This window comes from Phallusia mammillata, chromosome 3, assembly GCF_965637545.1.
Source record: "Phallusia mammillata chromosome 3, kaPhaMamm4.hap1.1, whole genome shotgun sequence".
In the NCBI taxonomy this organism is placed as follows: Eukaryota; Metazoa; Chordata; class Ascidiacea; order Phlebobranchia; family Ascidiidae; genus Phallusia; species Phallusia mammillata.
In genome coordinates this window covers 15157203-15183989 of record NC_137254.1, presented here as the reverse complement: position 1 = coordinate 15183989, position 26787 = coordinate 15157203, and the positions used below count along the sequence as shown (strand labels likewise).

The 26787-nt window shown below is 37.0% G+C and overlaps 3 protein-coding genes across 3 annotated transcripts; 2 read left to right on the top strand and 1 right to left on the bottom strand.

Annotated features, from left to right (window-relative positions):
- Positions 1-5205: 5205 nt before the first annotated feature.
- Positions 5206-5730, top strand: LOC145219646 (uncharacterized). Its single transcript, XM_080086979.1, has one exon. It carries the CDS (start codon positions 5206-5208, stop codon positions 5728-5730), a length of 525 nt encoding a protein of 174 aa, XP_079943105.1.
- A 1988-nt stretch (positions 5731-7718) lies between these two features.
- LOC145219645 (cytochrome P450 3A4-like) lies at positions 7719-9899 on the top strand. The gene is made up of 5 exons (XM_080086978.1): positions 7719-7841; positions 8105-8193; positions 8880-9017; positions 9443-9599; positions 9807-9899. Exons 1-5 carry the CDS (start codon positions 7719-7721, stop codon positions 9897-9899), a joined length of 600 nt encoding a protein of 199 aa, XP_079943104.1.
- A 125-nt stretch (positions 9900-10024) lies between these two features.
- LOC145220357 (uncharacterized) lies at positions 10025-14296 on the bottom strand. Its single transcript, XM_080087597.1, has one exon. It carries the CDS (start codon positions 11624-11626, stop codon positions 10658-10660), a length of 969 nt encoding a protein of 322 aa, XP_079943723.1. The 5' UTR covers positions 11627-14296; the 3' UTR covers positions 10025-10657.
- Between the last annotated feature and the right edge of the window lie 12491 nt (positions 14297-26787).

The following is a 26787-nucleotide window of genomic DNA, read 5'->3' as shown; positions in this document are numbered from 1 at the left end:
TTGTAAATGCCATTAAAAATTAAAACCAAAAAGAAGTGTAAAGGCCCAAAACTACAAAGAGCATGTAACTGAATTAATAAGAAGTCTGCAAGGGTGCAAACATGAGCATCAAGCTGCACTTTTTACACAATCATCTAGATCAGTGGTTCTTAACCTGTGGGTAATTACCCCCAAAGGGGTAACATAAATTTTCTGTTATAGTTATCTTTAGATTCTTGATAATCATTACTGTAACCAGCAAACATTTTGTAATAAGGGTAAAATTTAATCCGAAGGAGCGTTGAACGCCAATTAGCTTCGTTATTCAGTCTTCGATACAAGCCATATACTGACGCAGACCTTGTAGTGAGAGATGTGCCCTGTCAGGCCAGTGCACAGGCTTTGACCCGATGTTTAGGTTGATAGACTGATTTTTTCTTCTCGTGCCATATAACGAAACTGTGTATTGTCTTTACGCACATTTTTCCAGTACGTTTTTTTTAGGTAGGATGATAGCTACGGCGACCTGCATTAAAAACATGGTGTAATGTAGTTTTCAGTTACGTAGACTTTTAAAACGTTTCTTTGCAACATCGTTTGTTCCTATCGCTAAAACATTCCAAACTGCAATTCTGTGCAGGCGTGTTTTATTTCTGCACCCAGCATACAGATAGCCGAAAGGTTTATGATCTGTGGTTGGCTTACTCGTGCTATCGACAAAAAAGGAAATTTAACGAGGTTATGTATTTCACATTTTTTGCTGATCGTGGAAAATTATCTTTACTAGATTATTTTAAAGTGTATAAATGGTGACATGGCCAAACAAATTACAAATGCAATGTCCCCTTATTTTAAATTAAGTGTAAAATTTGTGGTTTTACGATTTGCCTTCCATTGCTGTCAGTTACCAACAAAACGTTGGAAACCTCGCAAGTAACATGTTTTTGTTGCCACTAACTCCTTTATCTTAGTCTGAGATTGGCATTTTGTCCCTAAATACACTATAAATAAAAAACTAATGCTCATTTGAAATCTCCACCCCAGACATATTCGCTAAAATACCAACCCAAAACATGTTCTATATCCATGTTACGGGTAGAGAATAACACGAACCAATTTGCAAGTTTATTGCCTTTGACAAACACAGTCACTGCAAAAGCAAACAACAACATATAATCACCACAGTTTAGCACAACTTATTTCGAAACAGGCATGCAATTAATGTAAGAAAACCTGATGTTTCACAAAAATAACACAATAAAATCGCACCATAAACAATGCGGTGTTACGTACTACATGTGTTGTTGCTGGTTTAGCATCTGTTAAACCTAATATTATCACCTAATAAACAACCAGCCATCTAATACAGCTAAGAGTTTATTTTACTGCAACACACCGATAACTTTTTTTACAGGTGCACAAATATCAACTGTCAACCCAACTAAGTATTATTACAACTGTAGGGTTTTCTCACATGATTTCGGGAACGATATGTTAAAAATTCAATAACATGTGCAGCGGTCACGTGCTTTTAAACCATCACTTTGGTTTGGCTAAGCATTAAGTCAGTGCAGCTGTTTATCGCAGTGGGCCACAACTTGCAGTTAAAATGATGCTGAGGGCCAGACAATAAAGCAACACATACATTTTTTAAACGGTTTATTTTATAGTAAAGCACACACAACGAAGTTACTCTTTGATTAATGGGATGTCTGATATCTCCTCTCTCCCGAGATCTTGTCAATGTCAGCTTTGGCAGAAGAAGTGGCAACTCGAAGTTGGCTTGACAAATGCTCATCTGAAAGCTGATTTCTGCATTTTGACTTAAAAGAGCTTCATTTTTGTAAAGAACTGCTCACAGGAGTATGTGCTTTCGAATAGAGAGATCATTTTTCTAGCGTGATTTTCTAGATTTATGTAATTTCCATACACGTAGCTTCTGTAAAAAGTGATTAAATCATTTTCTTAGTAGGCCCGTTTGGGATCGACATTTTCTTGTAAATCTATGACTTCTAACTGAAAGCTGCAAGGAACATTCTCCACCAAATGGTCAAATGGATGAGCAAAAAGTTGAAAGTCAGCATTGTGTTTTCAAACTCCTTAAAGCGAAAGTCAGATACCGAAATTAACTTTTCAATCATCGCAACAAATTTTTCGCAGTCTTCTACTTTAACTTTTCTACTTTCCAAACAAGAAAAATGAGTCAGGAATCCTTTGCTCAACTGTGATCGAAAGAGTTGTAGTTTTACTTGAAATGAAGAAATATGTTCAACCATCTTATTTGCTAACTGATGCTTTCCTTGCAGTTTCACATTCAGTTCTGAAAGGTGATGTGTGATATCAGTTAAAAAAGCAAAATCATTCAGCCATGTCTCATCTTTGAGAAAGGAAACGTCTTGACCTTTACTTTCCATAAAAGTTTGAATATCATGCCAAAGACTCCAAAATCGTTTCACAGTGGCAGCTCTACTAAGCCATCTTACTGCACAAAAATAATTTACAGCCTGGTAATCAGAGTTAACCTCCTGCACGAACGACTTAAACTGCCGATGATTTAATCCCCGTGCTCGAATAAAATTAACCCAGGAAACAACATTTTTCATTACTTCGCAAAAATCCAGTACTTTGAGCAGAAGTTTTCCTGATGTATGATGCAATGGCTTACCAAAACATTTTCAGCTTGAATAGCCTCCAAGAATTTTTTTGACAAATCCGTTATTTTTTTCCCACCATTGATGGGGCTCCATCTGTGGTTATACCAACCAACTTAGAAGAATCTATTTCAAATTTTTTCATTATTTTTTTTACCTCCTCGCAAATATCTTGGCCTGTTGTTGTCGATTTCATACTTGCCATGTCCAAAAATTCTTCAATTACTTCAAATTCATTCGTCACTCCTCGTATAAAACCAACTAGCTGGGCAGTATCGCTTAAGTCTGTACTCTCGTCTAAAGCAATACTAAAAGCAGAGCATTTCCTTATTCTTTCCTTCAGAGAAACTTCGATATTTTTTCAAAGATCATCTGTTCGGCGAGCCACTGTAAAACGAGAAAGGCTTATTTGGTCCACCAAATGTTTCTTTTCCGAAAATACATTTTCAATAAATATCCCCAAACAATTCTTAATAAATTCACTATCACTAAACGGCTTTCCCTTCTCGGCAATTGCTTCAGATAGCTTGAAGCTCAATTTCGTGGCAAGTTCGATGTCTTTTTTGTAACTACAAAACACCTGCTGCTGTTTGCTCAAGGACTTTTTTAACTGCTGCAATAGTGTCTTGGCAAATCAAGCAAACTACATCTTGATGATTTTGAACAACGAAGTATTTTATACTCAATCTTTCTTTTTTTGCTGCAAGACATTTTCACTTTGCTTTTCACTTTGTTTGTAGTATAAATCTCAATGTATTTACTGCACCTATAAATCATGTTACTGAATCATTGCTAGAAAGGCACTTTTTTCATAATGCCCTGTATGGTGCAACAATTGGGGTATGTCGTCACATTGGATAAAACCTTATCATGGTGTGACGTTGTACAAAGTCAAAGATACCAGTAATGGTGTACAAATAGCAACATTACATGCTCTAACAGTAAAAAGTATTCATAATTGTTAGAGTAATTTGAAGTCTGCGCGGGCCACGGAAATAGGGGCCGCGGGCCGGTCTTATCTTAAGTGGCCAATGTCATGTCTAGGCTATTTACATTAATATTGTATTACACTCTTAGCATAGCAATATAAAGGGTAAATGCAGGCAGTTTGATTGACGTATTTCTTAGCTCTACGTTGGTTAAGTTGTGCCGTAATGAATCAAGGAACTTTACTTTGTCAAATTGTGAGTGTACATTTTCAGTGCAAGGGCCATATAAATAGTTTTTGTTGGATTTAGGGTTTAAACAATGTTTATTGGCTAACGGTTTAACATTGACCTTAACAGGTAAGCAACATATAGGTTTTGAAATAATATACTTAGGTTATGTTTAACGGTTTTTACAATGAGATATGTACTCTCAATAATTCGTTGTTTGTACATACAGGCATAGCTGAGATTGTTTCATAAAAAAATATTAGTCATGTGGAAAATGTGGGTTTTACTATTTACTGGAATCATCGATGTACGGAGGATATTTGTCCGAAAGAAGATTTTAGCATCGCTCCTCAACCTTGTACAAGAAAGATAATTTAACTATTCACAACATGAGTTATCTAAATAGGCTGTTGCTGCCAGGCATAGTATCAAGTCTATAGAGCTCTTCTGGCAAAAGTATTTTGGAATAAAATATATTTGCCAGAAGAGCTCTATAGACTTGATGAGTTATCTAAGAGGGCTAAAATCCGGAAAGGCAGCTGGTGAAGATGACATCCGACCTGAAATGTTGAAGGCTCTTGGACGGGAAGGAATTCTGTGGTTAACACAAGTGTGTCAAGTGGCGTGGAAACTTGGCAAGACACCTAAAGACTGGCAAACGGGCCTAGTTATTCCCATTTTCAAAAAAGGCGATCGCAAGGAATGCACGAACTACAGAGGAATATCGTTGCTTAGTTTGCCAGGAAAGGTGTATGCCAAATGCCGAGAAATAGTGGAAACAAAACTGGAGGAGGGCCAGTGTGGTTTTCGTCCTGGTCGCAGCACTACGGACCAAATCTTCACATTGAAGCAAGTCTTCGAGAAATCATGGGAATATGCCAAAGACGTATTCGCATGTTTCGTCGACCTTGAGAAGGCATTTGATCGGATTCCTCGAGAACAACTTTGGGGAGTACTATAGGAACATGGCATCAATGGCCAGTTGTTGCTGGCCATTAAATCATTTTACAATCAGCCCGAGGTTTGTGTTCGCGTGAACGGCAAACAAACTAAACCATTCCATGTAGGGGTTGGTCTTCGGCAAGGATGTGTATTGTCACCACTTCTTTTCGTTATCTACATGAACTGGATTGACAAGTGCAGCCAAACTGATGACTGTGTCACGATTGGAAGCTTTAAAATTAGTCGTTTGCTTTTTGCAGATGATCTGGTTTTGCTTGCTTCTGCTGAATCTGACCTCCAACACTCATTAAACAGCTTTGCTGCTGCATGTAACACCGCAGGGATGAAAATCAGCACAAGGAAAACTGAGGTACTCCATCTTTCCAGAAAACCTGATCAGTGCGATTTACAAGTAGATGGAGTTTCACTGAAACAGGTAGAGAAGTTTACATATCTTGGGGTCACATTTACAAGTGATGGGAGACAAGACACCGGTTGTTGTCATGAAACGAGAATTGGCGAAGAAGGCGAAGATGGCGGTATTTAAAACCATCTTCATTCCCATACTCACTTATGGTCATGAGGCGTGGATCATGACCGAGAAGGTGCGATCACAACTACAAGCATCTGAAATGAGGTTTTTGCGTAGGGTTGAACGGGTTACTTTACTTGACAAAGTACGTAGCTCCGAAATCCACAAATCTCTGAGCGTCGATCCTCTGCTTCTCAAAATCGAACGATCCCAGCTGAAATGGTTTGGCCATGTTCACAGAATGCCTCAGAAAAGGCTTCCCAAACAGTCTCTGTTGGCAAAACCAAAAGGGAAGCGGCCCACTGGACGACCTCGATGGTTAGATCAAGTTAAAAGCCTGGCCTGGAATCGCTTGGGAATTTATCCGGATGAACTGAAGGAAGTGGTGACTGACCGTGAAGTGTGGAGGCTCAATCTTGAGCTGCTGCCCCCGCGACCCTCAAAAGGATTAAGCGGGAAAGAAAAATGATGATGATGAATGGTTATCTGAGATGTAGGCGTTAAACAGTTTAGGTAACCAACTAAAACGCTTTATAATCTTACTTGTATCGGGTTGAGGAGCGATGCTAAAATCCTCTTTCGGACAAATACTCAAATAAGGTCAAACTGGATCAACATACGTTAGTTTTATCTACTTTCAAGGTGTTATTACCTTTTGCTCTTTTAAATTGAGGCTAAATTTAAACCATGGTAAACTTATCATTTGGGTTTTAAACGAAAAAGCATAGTAAACTACTTTCAATGTAGTATAACATTTTTAGGATTTTAACAACATAAAGGAATTTGCAATATTGTGTTATTAATTCTGTCACTGCTATTCTACGCCAAAGGGTTATTAGGAGAAACTTTGCTGTTCGGTCATTTTAAACTAGTGACATTCAAATACGCAATAGCTATGGGGAAAACCCTTAACTCATTATGCATCAAAGCAATTTTAATCGGTAAATTAACCGCAAAAATCAAACACACGGATAAGGTAAAGTTCTTGTAAAAATCCGCCTTAATAAAAAGGGTCTCAAAATAGACCGTGTTTGTATGACGAAGAATATAGATCGACGGCTAGATGTCTGCTACTAATGGATACTTTTGGGCTTGGTTTTCTTATCAAATTTGTATGATTTTTTAGCCCATTAAAATAAAGAGCCATAACGGAACTACACTAACTAATGTGGCTAATCTATTGTCACTCACATTGTGTGCAGCTTTCTTAAGGTTTAGAAATTGGTTTAATTTCCCAGGAAAATCTGGAACACAGAATTATAATTAATTGGCTGTTAAAAAAATTTCGTTGGGAAAATCGCTTTAACTGTAACTACGTGACTTTTGCTGCGTAGTAAGTTATGAACATATCTGTTTCATATAAGCAATAAAAAGATTTTTTGACCGTAAAACATTATATAATACGCATGCTTTCTCGAAATATAAACTTGAAAACCTAATTGAAGTAGTCTTCGGCCTCGCATAGGTTTAGTTAAGCAGCGATTAGCATGTTTTAGATTTACGTAGTGTTTTTAATTGTCTACCCACCAGTGTCAGTACACCCCTTACAGAGTTCAGGCATAATGTTTGCTTTAAGTCAACAAGTAACTTGACATCTTTACAGCACAGTGTTGACACTTGTAAAGTTGTGTCAACATGAGGCAACGTTCTGCTGCAAAAGCCTTATTCATTTTTTTATGTATACTGATATGTCGATTTGATTATGATTGCAGAAAATGTTGAGGTTTATACATACACTTAGCTGCGCTATGATAAGATGTTATAAAGAGCACATTGAATGAATAAGAGTTTAACCATTCACGGTTGCGCATTCAGTACAAACTGTTGTTTATGGCAGACTTTTAATAAGTGACTTATTTTATGATATTTAACAACTGCCTAGAAATAGCGAATGCAGTCTTTCAACTAATAAAACTTGCGCTTTAATGGTAGCACATGTTATGACTGTAATCTCAATGAGCAAAATGACACAAGAAAATGTTAAAGTAGAAGATATAACTCTCAAATATGCACATCAACCATAAATAAATATGTGTCGCCTAGCACCAAGTTTTGTGTTTATTTTGGTTTGGTTCCACAGATATGGTCGACATAATTTTAATAAACAATTAACAATTATACTACATTTGATAACAGACAATCAGACTTTATGACCGACATGGTCCCTTCGCAATCCGCCAGTTGCTTGTTGATTGTATTTTACGTACAGGCAACTGAAAATAAATATGAGGATGAGGATTACTAGAGACTCGCAATTGAAATATTTAACAATTGCAGTTACAACATTTCGTAATGTAATCTAACAAATTAACATCACATATAATACTTCTAAATAACTTTTAGTGGAACTACAATATATCCCTGCAATAAACAAAACAATCTGGTCTAGACGTTTTAAAACTTGGTGAAATATTTTTAGGTATGACACGCCTGGAGTTGATAGGGAACGGAGTTCTAATGATACTTGCCGGTTACGAAACTACATCGAGCGCCATCAACTTTCTTGCCTACAACCTTGCATGGAATAAAGAAGCTCAACAAAAACCGAGGAAAGAAATACAACGGATTGCTGGGAAAGACGTGAGTTTCTAATGTTGTAACCTTGTTTAACTTCGATCCTGTTTTCAGAAACAATATTTTTTGTTTTTAAAAGGTTTTTACTTGCCGCAGATTCATTTAAGTTTATCGCATTTGCATCGTTACCATCACCATACCTTGTTGCTATTATTAGACCAATGCCTCGCTTGAATATCTTGTTAAAGGAAAACATAAGTAGACGGGATTAAAACCATTAAGCTTTCGAGCATGATGACAAATATCTGATTTTGTTGTTGTTTTTGCAGAATTCACTTACATATGAGGATATAAGCGACCTCAAGTTTCTGACCCAATGCATTTACGAATCTGTTCGTCTTTACCCACCTACAGTCAGGTTGTGTGTTTGTATTTTATTCTTAGTAAACTGCTTTGCGCCGAAAATTGTTTTGCTTGTTATAAGGGAGCTCTTGTCGAATATTCAGGATCTGTGTCAATTTTACTTGTTTATTTATGGTGTCCAATTCCGCTTTAGGTTGGTTTAGTTTATATCAGTGATTTTTTTAGCGTAGTTTTTCTTAAAGTGCGACTTACAACTCGGGTTTTACGGCTTGATAACGAAGTGCGGGTGTGCGGAATGAGGCTAATGCATTGTAGGGCATAAAAGTGGACGACACAATGGGTAAAAAATGGCTGAACGCGCTGCAGCTACACCTTATTTTTAAGCGTTATATGACCGGGGCTTACAAGAAAGTGAGTGTAGCGCGCAGTGAGATCAGAGTGTCGCGCAAAAATTGACTTTGGAACGCATACGTGCGTGGGATTCGAACTACTAACTTCGCGATGCCTTTGCACTATTCATCTAAACGTGTTTCGTGGTTGATGCAACGTGATGTATTAACAAAGTCTTACATAAAAATATGTCGCTTATGTGATTGTGTTCATTAAAAACGATATAATTTTCTATTTGGGAGCATAAGGCGGGGTTAGAACCCGTAACCTTGCGAGTATTTGTGTTCTAGTTTTATACTTTGTCACGACACAGAAAACGCACTTTGTTTTAATCCATTTCTATGCGTTTAGAAATTTTCGTTTCTGTGAAAAACAAATCACGATTAATGGAGTGACGATTCCAAAAGGAGTCCACATCGATATTCCACATTATGGAATGTCACGAGACCCGGAATATTGGGAGGAACCGGAACGATTTTTGCCAGAGCGGTAACACTTAATTTCAAAATAATAAACAACTGGTGATGATAAAGTTATAATTTCAACGTTTTCAATTAAAAATAGTTGCTTAAAAACTCTTGCCGACGACACATAACTTAACGGTTTAATTTGTCTTTGATTCAGCAAAACCAAAATCGGAATATTTATAGGTCAGCAAACTCGTGATGTCTAACATTTTATTGAAACAATACCTGTTATCACCACTACAAATATTTATTCAAAACATTTAAGATTTTTACGAAAAGATACTTTTGAAACATTAAAATTTCCAGTCCATTTTGATTTATGTGGGATAACATAGGTTTCAAATTAGTTAAAAAATTTTTGAACAAATAAAGTGTTAGTTTCCAAATCGCCAACAAACACCGTTTTCCTGCTTGCATGTTTACGTAATGTGTTATTTGCTGAATCAGAATGGAAGACATGAGCAAAATCGACCCAATGATTTTTCAACCGTTTGGTGCTGGGCCAAGAAACTGTGTCGGAATGAGATTCGCCCTGATGGAAGTTCGCCTGGCAATTTGCAAGTTGCTACTGAATTTTGAAATCGACGTTTGCCCTGACACACCGGTAACATAATCGACTTTCGTCGTGTATATAAGCAGGTCAATTCAGAATGTTAGATGGTTGAAAACGCCTACTTGTGGGCCCTGTACAGCTTAATAGAGACAACACATTGGAACCAAAACCTAGTGGCATTAAAACATTTTTTTGCAGTCAATTCGATTTGTCGTATTTCCTTATTGACTATTTCACCCATCTTGTAATTTATTGCAGGAGCCGCCCGTAGAAATCATAATACAGTCGACATCGATGCGACCAAAGATAGACATCTTACACCTAAAGGCGACCCCGTTAAAGGAAACTTGAAATCTGCACTTTAAGCTGTATTCTGTTGACGTTTTTAATTAATGTAAATGAAAAGGTTCGATTCGTCGACTCACATGCAAATTTAATCATGATTTTTACTAATACTGTTTTTTCAAGTAGGCTACCAACCGATGCACATCACGTTGAAATGTCTACGAAATTTCACGCTTTATAATATTGCAATGTCGTTTGATTCATTGAAACCAACCTCATCTTCGTGCAAACGACATGAATCTACATCTATTTCAGAGTTGTGAAAGCAAGAATGTGATTTTTAAAGAACAACAAACAGAAACATTTGTTAAGGGAATTTTCTATTTATAAAAACTAAGAAATAATAGGTTGAAGCAACTTTTGTCACAAAGTTTGTAGTTGTAGCGACGAAATCACGTCGAGATTTTGGTTTACATGCCCTGGATCATCGGGACAAGCTGTTTGCTTTTTACCTCAAACCAGCATTTACGATTTAGTGGCTCAATGTTCTGATAAATCTGATCTTCGTTTTGTCTACAGACACATTTTTACTGAATAAAAGTTGATAATATCACCCAAGCAAGTCTGTGACAGTATAGCGGATTGCTTTGATACGTCAGATGCGTGTTTGTGTTCAAATCAAAGTTTGTGTGACGACATAAGGGATACTTTTGCCAAAATAAATCTGTTTGTTCGATTTAAAGCGGGAAGTTGTGCGTTTTCAACTTTTTTCAGTGTGTGTAAACATGCGTATTTTCATGTAATCACCTCGGGCCAATCGTTTCTCACAAACAAAACATCAATGAGAATTTTCTTTGGTGTCTCAACATGTGTCTTTTTAAACCTTCTCTTATATTAAATCTTTCGTCACAAACATCACATCGATGAGGTTTCTCATTGGTATGTATTGACATGTGTCTTTTCAAAGAACCACCGTGGGCAAATCTTTTGTCACAAACATTACATCGATGAGGTTTCTCACTGGTGTGTGTAAACATGTGTGTTTTCAAATAATCACCTCGGGTGAATCTTTTTTTACAAAGATGACATTCGTGGGCTTTTTCATTGATGTGTGTCAGTATGTGTTTTTTCAAACTTCCAATACGGGCAAATTTTTTCTCACAAACATAACATATATGTTTTTTTTCATTGGTGTGTGTCAGTAGGTGTATTTTCAGAGTTCCAATTAGGGGAAATGTTTTCCCACAAATATGACATTGAAGGGATTTCTCTTTGGTGTGAATAAACATGTGTCTTTTCAATCCTCCTCTTAGGCTAAACAAATTGTCACAAACATCGCATCTGTAAGGTTTCTCTTTGGTGTGTGTCAGCATGTGAGTTTTCAAAGTCCCCCCTCGGGAAAATCGTTTTTCACAAACGTCACATCGATATGGTTTCTCATTGGTGTGTGTAACAAGGTGTGTTTTCAAATAATCACTTCGGGTGAACCTTTTCTTACAAACATGACATTCGTGGGCTTTTTCTCTTAGGTGTGTCAACATGTGCCTTTTCAAAGTTCCACGTCTAGAAAATCGTTTTTCACAAACATGACATTCATGGGCTTTTTCATTGGTGTGCGTCAACACGTGCCTTTCCGCAGTTCCACTTTCAGAAACTTTCTTATTATTATGGGTTGACTTGCGTGTTATTGAAAGAAGTTCATTTCTGCTAGTTTGTTGGAAGTTTGTAGACAAACCAAAGGTCTTTTCACCTCGCGAGGATGATTGATTGGAGTCTGAATCCCAGGAATTCATTTCTCTTCACGTTGGGCGATCAATATTACTTTCAATGTTACTGGAACGGCGTTACGTTGCACATTATATACTAAACATTTTACTTTGACTCTATTAAAAAACAAAACGTCAAGTAGAAAAAAAATCGATCCGAGACACAGTAGTTGTTAATAAATTCGAAGACTATATTTCGCCAACCGTTTCTTTCATACCACTTAAACCCACTTACAATAGAATTTCTAACTTAAGTATGTAAGGATGAACAAGAGAATGTCAACCTACTAACAAACCTGTAATTTTCTACGTCGGTGAAAGTTAACACTTTCAGTGCGATTGACGTAAATCTATGTCAAAAGACGTTTTGCGCAGAGTGCGGCTTGACATTAGTTAACGTCAAAAACTTTTGCTCAAAAATGCGGCTGACCGTCATTGTACGTCGATACCAAATAGCCCACGCCATAAATGCGTGATCGGCGCATGTCTAGGGCGACGCTTGGCGGGTGTTAAACTTGATTATGTGAATGGAGTCTTGTTTTATAACAATGTAACAATGCTGACTTTTCTAACAAATCCTTGAGGTAGTTACACTGTGTAATCATTGTGCTTAAGTTTAAGTAGTAAATTAATGTGCATTAGATTGTATTGTTCATAAGTTGTAACATTACTTTCATTGTAATTCGTTATTGATGCTGTTGAGGCCTTGCAGCAGACAAGACAATGCAATTGTGCGCAATAATTGAAATAATTAACAAAAGCCCGCACAGAACGCATGTTTGGGTGATTGCTGGCCGCACTGAAAGTGTTAAGATAATCGTGGCAATTAGTTTGAGTGATCTTTCTCTTGCAAAAATACTAGCCCGAACCCAAATCGTTTTCGAAAAGCCCTAAAGTGTGATTGAGAGGTATAGATCAAGAAAGGCCAACGCAACAAACACAATAGGCAATTGGTCTTGGATGGCGTTTTGTTAACCATATAATTACAACAGATGTACAGTGAGTTAAAACTAATGTGAACGCAAATATGTATAATGATTAAAGCAAAACTTTTTGCTTGCAATGAAAGTAAACGGTATACGTTCAAATCTTTGTACAGCTGAGCCTTTTGTACGTTCTTGTGTTACAGGAAGCAATTTACCAGTACATCAGAGCACATAGTCCGGGACGTGCTAAATGCCGCATGGCGTGTCTGCATAAAAGGATCTTTGAACGTTTTATTTTCTGGGAGTATTTTTTATGAACGTTTATCCCACAAAAACGACAGCGGATAAACCGGATCTTCGTCTAATCCGAAAACTGTTTTTGGTCCAATCGCCTCCGGATTAGCCAACATTTTACTCTTACACAAACAGGAGGTTGACAAGGATCTTGTTTTTGTTTGGGCTTAAAAGTTAATCTTCTTGTTTTTTGATAAAATTGCGTAAATAAGCCCCTTCACACATACGATGTTAAAACTGAAATTAAACTATAACATCAAACCTTAGATCAAAATCCTTGATTAGACAAAATAATCAGTGATAAAACAAAATTTTAAGCGAACTTAAGCTTCTTTTGGAAAGCGAAGCAGTGCGGGAACGACCTAAAATAAACTCTCATGCCTCGTTTGTGTGAAAAAACTGCTTGCTTAACAGTGAAGTCTTTCGAATAACAGACCACGAGCCCCACATAACAGACCACTGGTACAATATTTAGGTTGTGTTTTCTTAACAAAGAATGCAAACAAAGCGCCACAACAAAATTGATTAATATACGCACCAACTTTACATCGCTGTTGGGCTAACATGACCAGTTGCTGTGCATAAAATATTTTAGCTGTGTACTTGCGACCTCCGATTTTTGTACGTGTTGATATATCTTTTAAAATTGGAGTAAGCAAGCAGGGACGAGTCAACTGCTGCATAGTTTTTCTGCTCCAAACAAAAATTATTTTTAACCAGTCTATTCAGTCGGTACAACAAACATCTTACTTTCCCTGATTAATCTCTGAAAACGCCTTGGTGGCAGTACTGCACAAAACTTCCTTTTCTGCCGAAAGAAATGAGTCAATAGGTCGACTAAAACTCACCACTCGTAATAGAACTAGACAACCAGAAATGTTTGGAACTCCTACTGTGCGCACCGACGCGTATAATGTGACCGTTCTTAAAGTGACGTCAGTGCGTAGTTGTCGTCACGGTTAAGTCGCGTGAACAACGTACGCTCACGTACAGCGCTGAAAGACTTGGTCAAATATTTCGTGTGTTAGTTAAGTCTTACATCTGGTTTTTAAGATATTTTATATATCGCAACAAGGCATTAATCCCAAAATGACAATCTATTTACGTCATCAGACCTTGTTTATTACAAGGGAGTCACTGTCATCCAAAAAATTAAAATGTGTTGATCCGTAGAGGAAGTTTCAGGCCTTGCAGGGCCTTTATTCAAAAACTTCATTTTGAAGGTAATTGGACTTCGGAAGCAATCCTATGCTGTGTAGGGGAACATTTTGTATGTGGTGTAGTCGACACAAATATTTATGCACCGCTGCAGTAGTTACGATGTGGTTTATACGTTTCCTTAAGTCGCTGCTATTTCTTTTATTTGAATGAATTGCCATATTCTAAGTAATCCTTATTGGGATTACAGTCGATTTCCAGGTGCATTGTTTGAGAGTCAAGCTAGACCTGTCAAAAGTCTTGCCTTGCTTGTGTGACAGGCTTGCACGTATAACGTGAACTTTATTTTGAAATAACATTTTGCAAACAGATAAGGGGCGTGCAACATTTTTCGTAGTTGGGCCGTATAACCAATTTCGGACCTCAAGCGAGAGCCACATAACTTTTTTACATGTGCACAATAATGTTTTTTCTTAATTGGTGTGTTGGTGCGGGTCACACCAAATAGCTTGTCGGGCCAGACTGTGGCAGACTTACTACAGCGATATAAAAGCACATAGCATTTCACAAAATATTCCAATAACAACAATGGGAAAGATTCACCGACCACGGGTGCATAACAGCTAAAGAAAAGACGTGATCGGTGAAGGCTCGCCACTTTTAAACGCATGACAAGTCAACCGGTTATTAGGCTCTTGTCTAAACAATCGGGCGTTGACTAGGCTCGTGACTTTAAGATGCGATATGCTTTGCAAACTTTAATTGGGTCGCATTTTTCCATCTGTGTATGTTACTAATATATATTTATAAGCAGTAATTAAACACCTTATAATACCACATTGTGGAGCGAATGAACCAATTCAATCTCACAATATGGCTTCCAATAACACTGTTTAGGTGTAAATTAGTTTATTATGTCATAGAAGCTGTGAGAATAGACTCGCCTGCTGTTCTCGGCTTACCTGAATGAATGATGTAGCAGATGATTGTTTTATTCTTAGCAATCTACGAACAGCAATAGAATAGAATGTATGATTTGAAAGGCACTTAATTCCACTAAAATTTTAGAAGATTTGAAAATCACTTTCAAAAGTATGAATCAGTCACATTGAAATGCTTGTGACCATACAAACTTTCAGTAACTGCACAACGACACAAGGGGCGACGAAATAGATGATCACGCTTCATAAATACGACTTTAGACCAGCAATGTCCAACACGTGGTACGCTTGAAGATGACAGTCCCCAGACAAAAATTCGCAAGCCTAAACTAAGGTTTGCTACGCAGACAATCATTGGTCTAAAAATCACCACAGTTACGTCTAACGACCTCCAATTCCGGCTTGCAACTTAGTATCTGAAGAGGTAGCATTAACCAAAGGTAACTAAACCTTTTCCGCGGTAGGCAGGGTAATTTCAAAAATGTTGCGCGAGGGCCCCATAGCACATGTCGCACATTGCTTGGAATCTTTTTTGAGCAGTTAGATTCGAATAAAACATTTAGAGTTCTAGGCATAAAATAAACCGATAGCTTTTTGACCGATAGAGTTTGTATTTGCCAATATCCAATCCCCAGAAGAGCAACGGTAAGTTTAAAATAAGTAGGTAGATTTTTTTAAGTTATTACACACAAAAATGGCAGGACAGCGTGTACGAATTCCATACCCCTGCTTTAGACCCACGAGCTATTAGCCAAACGCTTGGCCGTATCTGCTCGACAGAGGAAAATATAAAATGAAATCGTCAGACCAATTCATTGCCCAAAAATAAGTCGATCCTTCACTGATATTTCCCCAACCTCTGGCTCGACTTTTCTAAACTTAATATGCCGGACTCTCACAGCGAATTGTTTCGCTTGGTAGTTTCATTTCTCCTTAGTTAGTGACGAGGACTCATTGATATATTCATCCGCGAGAGAGCGTGTGCTTTGAACGCCACGCTTTTGTGAGCTGTATTAGTTTTTAGGTTTGCACGGTGGCGGCTTGTTCCGAAAATTTCTGGGGGTGCTGCTCCAAGATTTAAGCCTTTATAGAAAATATAGGTTGGCAGTATATAGAAACACCTTCTATTTTGTGTAAAAACAAGTAATACAAATCCTAAATTGGCAACTCCATTGTGACGTTATGTTCGTCACGCATTGATGCACATGAGTGTAAACAGCAGATGGTATCTTTTGTGTATTTGGTTTACTTGCACGGATCAAGTTTAACAACACGAAGTGATAATGTGGCACTGAAATACGCGGAAAAAATACACAGGCTCGAAACGAAACGGTTGCAAACACGGCAAAATCACAATAATCGAAATATAAATTGGTAATAAAGGAGTCGAAAAAAGTCTTAAGTGTTTTGGTTGGATAACAATAAAGAAAAAAATGCTTACAACAATGGCCACTAACTAACACACAGCCATTAATATGGTTGTGACTGCCATTTTTTGGCTATCAGTCACGCTGCAGCTATTAACAGTATAATTGACTGTCTTGGCGGCAAAAACTAGTCAGCTGTGTAAGAATCTCAAACAACATGTACGGTCAGCAAGATGATCACGGAGGCATGCGTACACGCGTTTTCTACAAGCAACACAAATAGGTCACATACTGAAACAGCGAAGTGAAAGCATTGACACACTTACCGAATACTTATGGCTCTATCGACACTTCACCGGATTTACATAATTGTTTGTATTAAATTCATATTGATTCCCAAATAAAACAGATGCATTATTACTAAAGCAGATATTAACAGATACAATTTAGTCATTTGCGAGAGATCAATTCGCTCATTAAAGAATCTCGTGTTACGCAACTGTAGCGGTCACGTTCTTCCAAACCATCATTTTGGCACTTTAGTTTGGCTAAGCATTAAGTAATGGAAAATTTTAACTTTGCAACCATGACCATAAGACAGGCTGTTGCGTAAACCGGGTATTTCGAAATAGTTGTGCAATCCATTGCAGTGCTGCATATCTTTGCAAGCGCTTAACTTAAAACAAACTAATACCTGATGTGAGTAAAAGAAGGTACTGTTCTGGAATGATCAATTTTTCGCCGTAACATGTATATATGTGGTGACTTTACCATAGATCTCATGCAATACAAGGAAGTAAAAAGTATGCAAAGCTTTTTAGATTCTTTACAAATTTATGATCTTTTATCATTAATATGTCAACTAACTCGTTTGAAGAACCACAGCCAAACTATTATTGACCACTTGTAACATGTATACATGTGGTGACTTTAACATAGATCTCATGCAATACAAGGAAGTGAAAAGTATTCAAAACTTTTTAGATTCTTAACAAATTTATGATCTTTCATCATTAATATGTTAACCAACTCGTTTGAAGAACCACAGCCAAACTCTTATTGACCACTTTTACACAAACAATGTAAATATTACCTGCCAACGTTTGTTTTATTGCATTCAACTTGCTGTGATAGAACAGAAACTTCCTTAAAAATAAGACCCAATTTATCAGTAAAGAAGTTATTTCAGATATAGAAGATGCTGTTATTAAAATACCACTGTTATATTACATTAATTTTTTTCATTTAACCATGCACCACTGACCACAGTGAGTATAAGGAATTATAAATTAATGTAATATAACCACCACTGACCACAGTGAGTATAAAGATAAAGAATTTATAAATTAATCACAGTAAAAAAAAATGTATCATGCTTTATGTAGTTCAGGGTTTTTAAGTACAAGTAAACATAACCAATATAAACAGTATCGTAACTAGCTAAACCACATTCTTAGAGAAGCTAAACATAAATACATTGAAAATGAACTAACGGCTCACAGAAATTATATTGGTGGAATGTGAAAAATTATTATTAGTTTGTTGTCACAAAAACAAACTTTACCCAAAGCTTCTGCAGAACTAAAACTAGATGGAATATCACAATGCACTAAAGACCCAGTTTCAATTGCTAGGGTATCACTAATTTACGGAATGATGAACGGTCGGAATAGAATCAAATGTCGGGATGAAATGAATGACGGTGTATGCACAGAATGAATGTCGGAGTGAAGCTGTAGGAACAGAATGAGCTGTAGGAATGACATGAATGACGGTGTTGTGGGAATGAAATCAATAATGAGGCTGTAGGAACGGAACGCACTGTCGGAATGAAATTGAAGGGGCTATAATATAGCCTATTATATTATAAACTGAACATTTCCCATTTCACAAAAGTTTACATGAGTTCAAACCTTTTTTTTTATTGCTTATGGTTTATAAGAAGATTTAACTTACAACTTTTAACTAAGAATGCAATTTAATAGTGTATATAATATTTGACCAATTTGACAAGTAGGCTAATTTGACCGGTCAAATGCCCAACCCTAGTTAATACTGCCATGTATCGATTCTAATACAATTTTCCAGCAATAAACAAAATATAGCACATATATTACCATGCAACAAGGCACACAGCCGAAGTTTGCAAAATGCCTTTTTGCAGGGTTGCCAGGTGGCCCAAAATTCGGACAAAAAACGATAAATTGGCCTAATTTCACATGCTGTGTCCGACGCCTAAAAATCATTAGGACCTTTAGTTTTTTGTCCTAATATGTCCGAATTTTGCTATATGTCCGAAAATTCTATTTTTTGAAAGTTGCAAACCCTTTTTATTACAAAACGTGGCTTAAAACTGCAACTTGTTTTGGTTAGTGCCTTGTTTATGACGTTAAACACATAAATTTCTGCCAGTGAATGTCTGGCCATTGTTGTGTACAATGCAATTGTATTGTAATAAATGGTTATCTAAGGTGATATGAAGCAGCAACTTCACGAAACAGTTTTTAACGTTGCTAAACCAATGATAAACGCTACAGCAACGTGTCGCAATTCCCGACTAAATATTATTTTAAACATATCATTTTTTTGTCAAACATAGGAAGTTTGTTATGTTTTACGTCTGCCACTTTGTATTTTTGTAAAACTCAGCGCTTATGAGTGTAGGGAACGTAAACGCACAAAAAATGGCAGTTGGCACCTCGATATTGATACCTTGTTAGCAATTATACGCTCTAGTTTTTTTTTGTCCTAAAATGTCCGATTTTCAGACAAATATTGTCCGAATCCAGTCGACACTATCTGGCAACCCTGCCTTTTTGCCCTTTCTTCCCTTTAGGCTATATTCGGACCACAGAGACAGGGTACCAATGTGCCTCATAACTCTTCTTATTGAATCTCCAACATTCGACCCACCAATACATCTCATATATTTGATCTGCAAAGAGTTTATTAGTTTTGCAATTTTACCTCAGTCCCTATTCGATTCTTACCATTGACTTCCGAAAACTTTTTTCTCCACATTTAATGTCTAAGTTTTCCAGTTGTTGTTGGGAACTTAGAGGTGCTTCCAAAACAACATCTTCAACATCATCATTTGACAAGGGTAAGTGCAGAAGTGCTTTTATATAAAGTTAATCATTTCTGTTTGCTCATCCCGCAAACGATTAACTTCAACTGAAAAACAAAAAAGTATTTTTGAATATTTTTGGTTCTCTGAATTAAAATTACACTTGTGACAATAAATACCTAAGAGAAGGTTTCCACCATCTTGTGTTGGCCTTTGGAGAAAAGTTGCAAGCGAGTTGTTTTCTGAAGCAACAACAAAATAAAATATGCATGACGACAATGGATTAATTTGTGGCCAAATATCACAACATATTGGAGCATAGATAGACACTGGCAAATACTAACCCAAACCTTTAACAAATGTATCTTCAATGTCTTCTGCAACTGTTCCTTTCGTTTGTGTTGGCACTGGATGTATTAGACCATGTTCTCCTGCATTACGTTAAAAATAAAAATAAGGTTGATGAAAACTGGGCTTTGCTACACGAGGCTTTTAAAAACAAACCGTTGCTTTAATACTTCACTAAAAACACTGTGTGAGCCACTGCAGACCAGAAAATACATATAACACTTCAAATTTTGTTAAATTGGTAAACAACCATGTATTTCAACATATATAATATATTTAAACCCTACCTACAAGTCGTTTTCCCTTTTACTGCGACCAGTGCTTATTCAAGAAATTATTGTTTCCATTTTTTGTACCTTCAAACTTTGATGTATCTGGAGTCGATTGTCTACACCAGCACTGTTTTTTTGCTTCTGGTTGATCTAGCAAGCGATAATGTTTTTATTGCATAAATAATATTTGTTTTGTTAGAGTACATAACAAATTAGCGAAAACATTTTAAAATCGCAGTTTAAAACATTCAAGCATTACAAATGAAAAAAATAAATAAACAAAAACATTTGATTATATATAACCTTACCATTATCTGAGTTTGAAAAAGCATATCGCTGTGGTCTTTTCAGTTGGCGGGGACTTAATTCCTCACTACTGGACTCCAGACTGGAAGTTAACTCTGCTCTTTTGCATTTTTTAATGGCATTTTAAAAATCATCTCAAATAAAAACAATCATAACAAAAATTTTTGTTATTAAATGCAATTTCAGAAAAATATATGGTTGACCACTTACCCACATAAGTTAATATCCGTACTTTAAAAGTAGACTTGAACTGGATCCTCTTCCTTTCAAAGGTTTTTAACTTTTGCATGTAATTTTCAAAGGGAAAGGCAGCACAACTGTCCAGGCAACCGAATTCCTCTGCTTCCGAATGCAAATGAATGAGACTGTAAACATTGTACACCAAGAACTCATCACCATAAACTTGTGCACATTCTTTGACAAACTTAACGAGCATATTATGTGCCAAACTGGTATTATCTTTTGTAAGTTTTGGACTAACAAGTATACCAACAGCCAGGGCCCTGGAGAGAAAAAAAATATGCTGGTGCAAGTCAATTTCTGGGCCCCCCTTTGAACACTATTTATGTGCTGATGAGAGAGAACAAACAAAAGCAAGCTACCCGCACTCTTTAAAGAGCTTGGACAATAACGTCAAACCTTCATAATTTTTGAAAACCTAAAATTCCTATATTTTTACTGAATGCACTATAGCGTTCGTACAGCAAAGTAAACGCTCAAAAGCAAATATTGGTATTGACATGTACTGTGTTCGCTTAAACCAGGGGTCACCACAAACTTTTTTCAGCGCCAAGACATGGTATTTCTAAAATAACAACATCTGGTAATGCGACTGTTAAATTGTATAGTTCAGGGGTTAAATTGTTACTTCAATATAAACACGCAAATCGGTTGGCCATAAAAAAAAAACCCAGCGTGCCAACCTTGGCACGCGCGCCAGGGGTTGCCGACCCCTGGTATAGTTAGTCTCATCTTACAAGCAATGCTTGTATATTACGTCACAAGTAACATAGGAAGGCAATTGTTTGCTCACAATCAACACTTGTAGTCTTGTATGTGATGTAACAAACTGGCTTTGAATCAATCATACGCGTTGTAATCCTATGAAACTAGGTAATATCAATTCCACATATCGCGACAGCCGACAGGAAAACATTCGTAGGGAGTAGTTTCATTTTTTAATGTTACGAAGTTATCAATACGATTTCGCAAACCAAAAAAATATGGTCGAGAGCAGGATGAAATGACCTCAAAAATATATATACTCGGTATACCAACAAAAATACCTACAAATCGCACAGTAAAGTTCTGCTATTGTTTGGTTAAAGCTAACTGTACAGGTTATCTGGTAAAAGATTTCCTGTTTTTGTTTGTATACCGAGTCAAGCCAAGTCTTTTCACAGCTGAGAAGACTCGAGTCAAGTCAAGCTTTCTAAAAATGTAACTTAAGTCGGACATGAGACCCCATCACTGCTAAACTGTCGTTTTATCGCTTATGTACTTTACCAAATATGGTCCAATAAAGTACCTCGCTTACTACCAAAGCTGTGACAAATTAAATACGTGTACCAAATGCTGTTATAACGTCCAGAAAACTCACCAGCACTATGTAGTCAGCGCAAATTGGCATAATTCTTACCAAACAACGGACACAACTGTGGCACAAACAAAGAGAAACATCATGTTTCACAGCTTTGGTAGTAAGCGAGGTACTTTATTGGACCATATTTGGTAAAGTACATAAGCGATAAAGCAAAAGTTAAGCAGTGATGGGGTCTCATGTCCGACTTAAGTTACATTTTTAGAAAGCTTGAATTGACTCGGTATACAAACAAAAACAGGAAATCTTTTACCAGATAACCTGTTCAGTTAGCTTTAACCAAACAATAGCAGAACTTTACTGTGCGATTTGTAGGTATTTTTGTTGGTATGCCGAGTATATATATTTTTGAGGTCAATATACGCAGGCAAATCCTCTTCTTCGCGTTTAATCAATTTTGGGTGCGTTGATAATTGATTCAAGTCTAAACTGGTCATTTTCGTGTTTGTGGTAAAATGCAGCTCAACACATGATTGCAGCCAAACATTTCACACCAAATAAGAATTTGTTTCAATTGCAAACAAGTTTAAAATAGCATGTTCTATATTTCCAAGCTTATTTCAGAATTAAAACTGTAGCATTCGCCAACTTCGCCACGTTCCTCTGTATAAATTCTGCTACGTAACGTATCTCAAACATATTAAGCAGCGTTTGATATTTTTGGGCAACGTGTAAGTCGAAAACAAAAGTCAATTTAACTGGTACAGAACTAAGGGTAAAAATAGATGTGGAGGCATAAATAAGCTTTCAGTCGAGTCTTGCCACGTCGCTTTTCAACAATAAAGCTGGTGGGTTGGGGTAGAACGCCACTGAGGTGTGACGGGTAACCAACGTCGATAGAAACTCAACTATTCATACAGCGTTTTGTATGAATGTATGTGATTCTGTGGTTAGTGTGTTCGCTGTGTGCTGGCTTATTGCAATCACTACCCTGGAATTTCAAACTGTCGTAGATTGGTGATTATATCAACCACGACTCTTAACCATTCCTTCGACAGAACAGCATTTTTCACTTATAATTTGGTATTAATTGTCCACAATAACAACAATATTTAATTACCAAGCAACATATTCATAAGCAGGCAAATCATCATTTGCGGAAATCATTTTTGATGGAGTTGTCACGTGACTACTATGCTTCTTTGAAACATTCTACCACAAAATTTGCCGTTTTCACAATATTGTAATTTTAAATTTAGAATGTTCCACCACCCCTACATCCCTCTTTCTTGTAATCAGTTTCTTTAGCAATCACAGAACATATAATGACTGTTTAGGCACGAAGAAAAGTTTGTGAAATATGCCTATCAACAACACTATATGTATTCAGAGATACTTTTATCCATGTAAATTTTCGTCGTTTAATAATTGTCGCTATTGATGAGATATATCCACCACAAAAGCATTATCCCTCCACTACTAATTGGGTGTTTGAGCTACCAATATCGCATGGGTCTGGTGGACTCACCAATTTAATCTGAAACATCACCTGCTGACGTGGCACAACCTATTGCTTGACAAATAGTTATAATGGTTTTCTGTTAGGTATAATTACTATAATGACATCATCACGTTTATCGTCTCCACCACTCCACTGAACTCATAGTTTACTTTTAATTACATTCGTTTGTGTGGTCGCCACTCCTGTTTTAGATAAAATATTTGTAAGTCGACAAAGTATTTTAGATATTGCCGCTCGTCACTAATTGCTTTCGTTATAAACGTTGTGTAAACAATATAATCTATGGCACAAAACGCTTCAAATTCAGGCCTCCTCATTTTCTACTGCGCCCGTGCTGTCGCCTGAATCAGGTTTGGACTGACAACACGACATGTCTTAGTGCGACGTATGTATAGCAGCTGAAACGAGAAAAGGTGTTTTTCACAACTCGCCTACACCGCCGCGCTCTTTGATTGTCACCAGACCTTACAAGGGATGGAGCTAAAAGTAAAATGTTTCCCTGGCTGAAAGAAAACGACAAACTTGCTTAAATACAAGAAAAATTGTTGTTGCGTCAAAAACTTGACTTTGTGTCAATCCGAACAACTAAAACATGCAAAGTGTGGTTTGTGAAACGTCATGGCTATAGGTTGTTCTACGACAGTTTCTTATTGATAAGAATAAGCGTTGCATAGTCCAACGTACATTGGTTATATAAGAGACCAATACTATTCCAAAGTATAGAAGTCACCACACCAATTAACAGATCAACACGTTGAATCGATCTTGGATGCGATAGTAATACATTAAAGTCTAAACTGGTCACCTGAGTTTGTGTGGTAAATATTGTCAAACACATGATTGCAGTTAAATATTTTGCAAAACTGCGAATTGTTAAATTTGAAATCGCGTTTAAACTGATGTGTTATATGTTTTTACCAAGCTTTTTTTCAGAATAAGAACCGTAGCATTTAACATCTTTGCCACATTCTGGTATTGAAACTCTGCTACGTAACGTATCTCAAGCATACAAAGCAGCGTTTCCAATATTCTAGGGTTGAAAGCCGAAAACAATGGCCACCGACAAACTTAGTTGGTGCAGAACTAAGGGTCAGAAATAGCTGTGGAGGCATAAGTAAGCTTTCAGTCGAGTCTCGCCACGTCACTTGCATCAACAAAACTAGCGGGTTGGGGTAAAAAGCCACTGAAGTGTGATGGGTAACCAACGTAGGAGTTTAGGTATCGTCTCATAAAAGCTACGTGCTGGCTTATCGCAACCACAACCTTGGAATTTCAAAGTGTTTTAGATGGGTGATTTTCAACCACGACTCTTAACTCTCTGTTAGACAGATTATCATTTTTTACTCATTATTTGGTACAAATTGTCTACAACAACAACAACAACAACAACATTTCGTTGCCAAGAATCATATCGATACACAGACAAATCCGGTCCGAAAGTCGAATCACAAGCACCGTTGCCTGCCTCGTATGCTGCACAAGTCAGCTTGGTATTAGTAAAGGTTTTCTGAGATAAACTTTCCCTTTTGCTCGACCGGAAAATATATATAATTCATCCGATGTTTTAATGTATCATTCGGTGATAGTGTCCTTGGCGCACACAACACAGGGCAATAACAAGAAGGAAACCGGAACCAACATTATGTTAAAACGCAGACAAAACCTGATGTTATGAGGTATAAAAGCGACTGATAGCTGATGGGTAGTAAAATATCATTGTTTACGTTCCTGAAAACTTTCCTAATCCTCATCTACGCTGTTAGCCTAGACCAAAAGTTTAAAATTCAGCACACGGCAGTGTTTTTGAATTTTGATGCACATGACCCACCAAGAGGTGAATTCAGCAATGTGAGTTAACGCAAAGCTTTCCGTAGAACTTTAACGACAAGATGTGAAGAAGAACGAAAACTCGATACTGTCACAAATCCCATACGCCTAAGCATTTAGTACAGTTCACAAAGGAAGAAATAAAAACAGTCAGGATATATTATATAGTGGTGAACTTCCGTCCGTTAGGCGGTGTTATAATTTGTCACGTTGTGCTTGGTACATTCGGCGAGAAAGAAATGTCTGTGTTGCCAAACTCGATTACGAAAGTGTGGAATGGTTAACTGAGCATTTTTTGACAATTCTAACGCAGTTTCATTTTCCATGGTTTTTCTGCCGAAAATTTGCTGTTATTCAGATACCGTTGTTTTAAATCAAGTAAACTCGCCGAGCTTGTGAAAAACACAACCTTATGTAGCACTTAGCCTAACAAATAGTAACTGTTCTGTGACAAATATAAATATTTCACTAACATCGACACATTTATCGTCTCCACCCCTTGATTGAACTTTTTATACATTCGTTTGTGTGGTAGCCAACACTGGCCAAGCAAAAAAACTTGAGAGATCAAGCTAGTTTGGAAATAATATAAAACACTTTGATTTTAGGCCTACTCTGTTTCTACTGCGCAATGGCAGTCGCCTGAAACCTGAATAAAGGTTAGACCGACAACACGACACATATGAATGAATGCGACTTATTTATAACAGCTGAAAAGAGGAACCGCGTTTTCGCGAACTCGCCTAGACCGCCGCGTTATTAGTTGTCACGAGACCGTGGAAGGGTAGAGACTGATGGTAAAACGCTTTATCCTGTGAAAAAAAAACGACAAACCAGCTCGAAAACAAGAACAATTGTTGTTGCGTTAAAACTTGGTTTTGTGTAATACAACTTAAACATCGAAAGTGTTGTTTGTGAAATTTCATGGCTGTATGTGGGCTAGGTAAGTTCCTCAACGATAAGTATAAGCATTTCAATATCCAACATACATTGGTTATATAAGAGACCTATGTCACAACATCAATATACGCAGGCAAATCCGTTTTTGCGTTGAATCAATTTTGGGTGAGTTGATAATGGATTAAAGTCTAAACTGGTCATTTTCGTGTTTGTGGTAAAATGTAGCTAAACACATGATTGCAGCCAAACATTTTGCACAAATTACGAAATTGTTCAAATTGCAAGAGAGCTGGGCTGCTAACGTCTGATAAAGGTTTGACTGCTGATGACCAGAGTGGATATACTGTTGCGATAATACTCACTGATTTGATTGGGACATAAAAGTAATCATGTCATGTTTGCATTTCATTTTTTCACTTGTGCAAAAGTACAAAAAAACAATATTTACTCAACACTTTCAATGCCAAACTTCATATACCAGGTTGCTTTTTATAGATGCAACGGCTCATGTTTTTGTCGTTTCAATTTTGTGTTTGTTATGACCTTAAATTTAGCATACATAATTAGTTATTGTGACAATTGTGTCATTGAAGTTTTAACAATGACCTTTCTGTTCACCTCGTCTTTATATTACATCTTAGTACTTAAAAAGTCATAGTAGGTCTCATTCTGACTTAAATTCGGTTGTTTGTGTCAATTTTAATTCTTATCATGTGCATG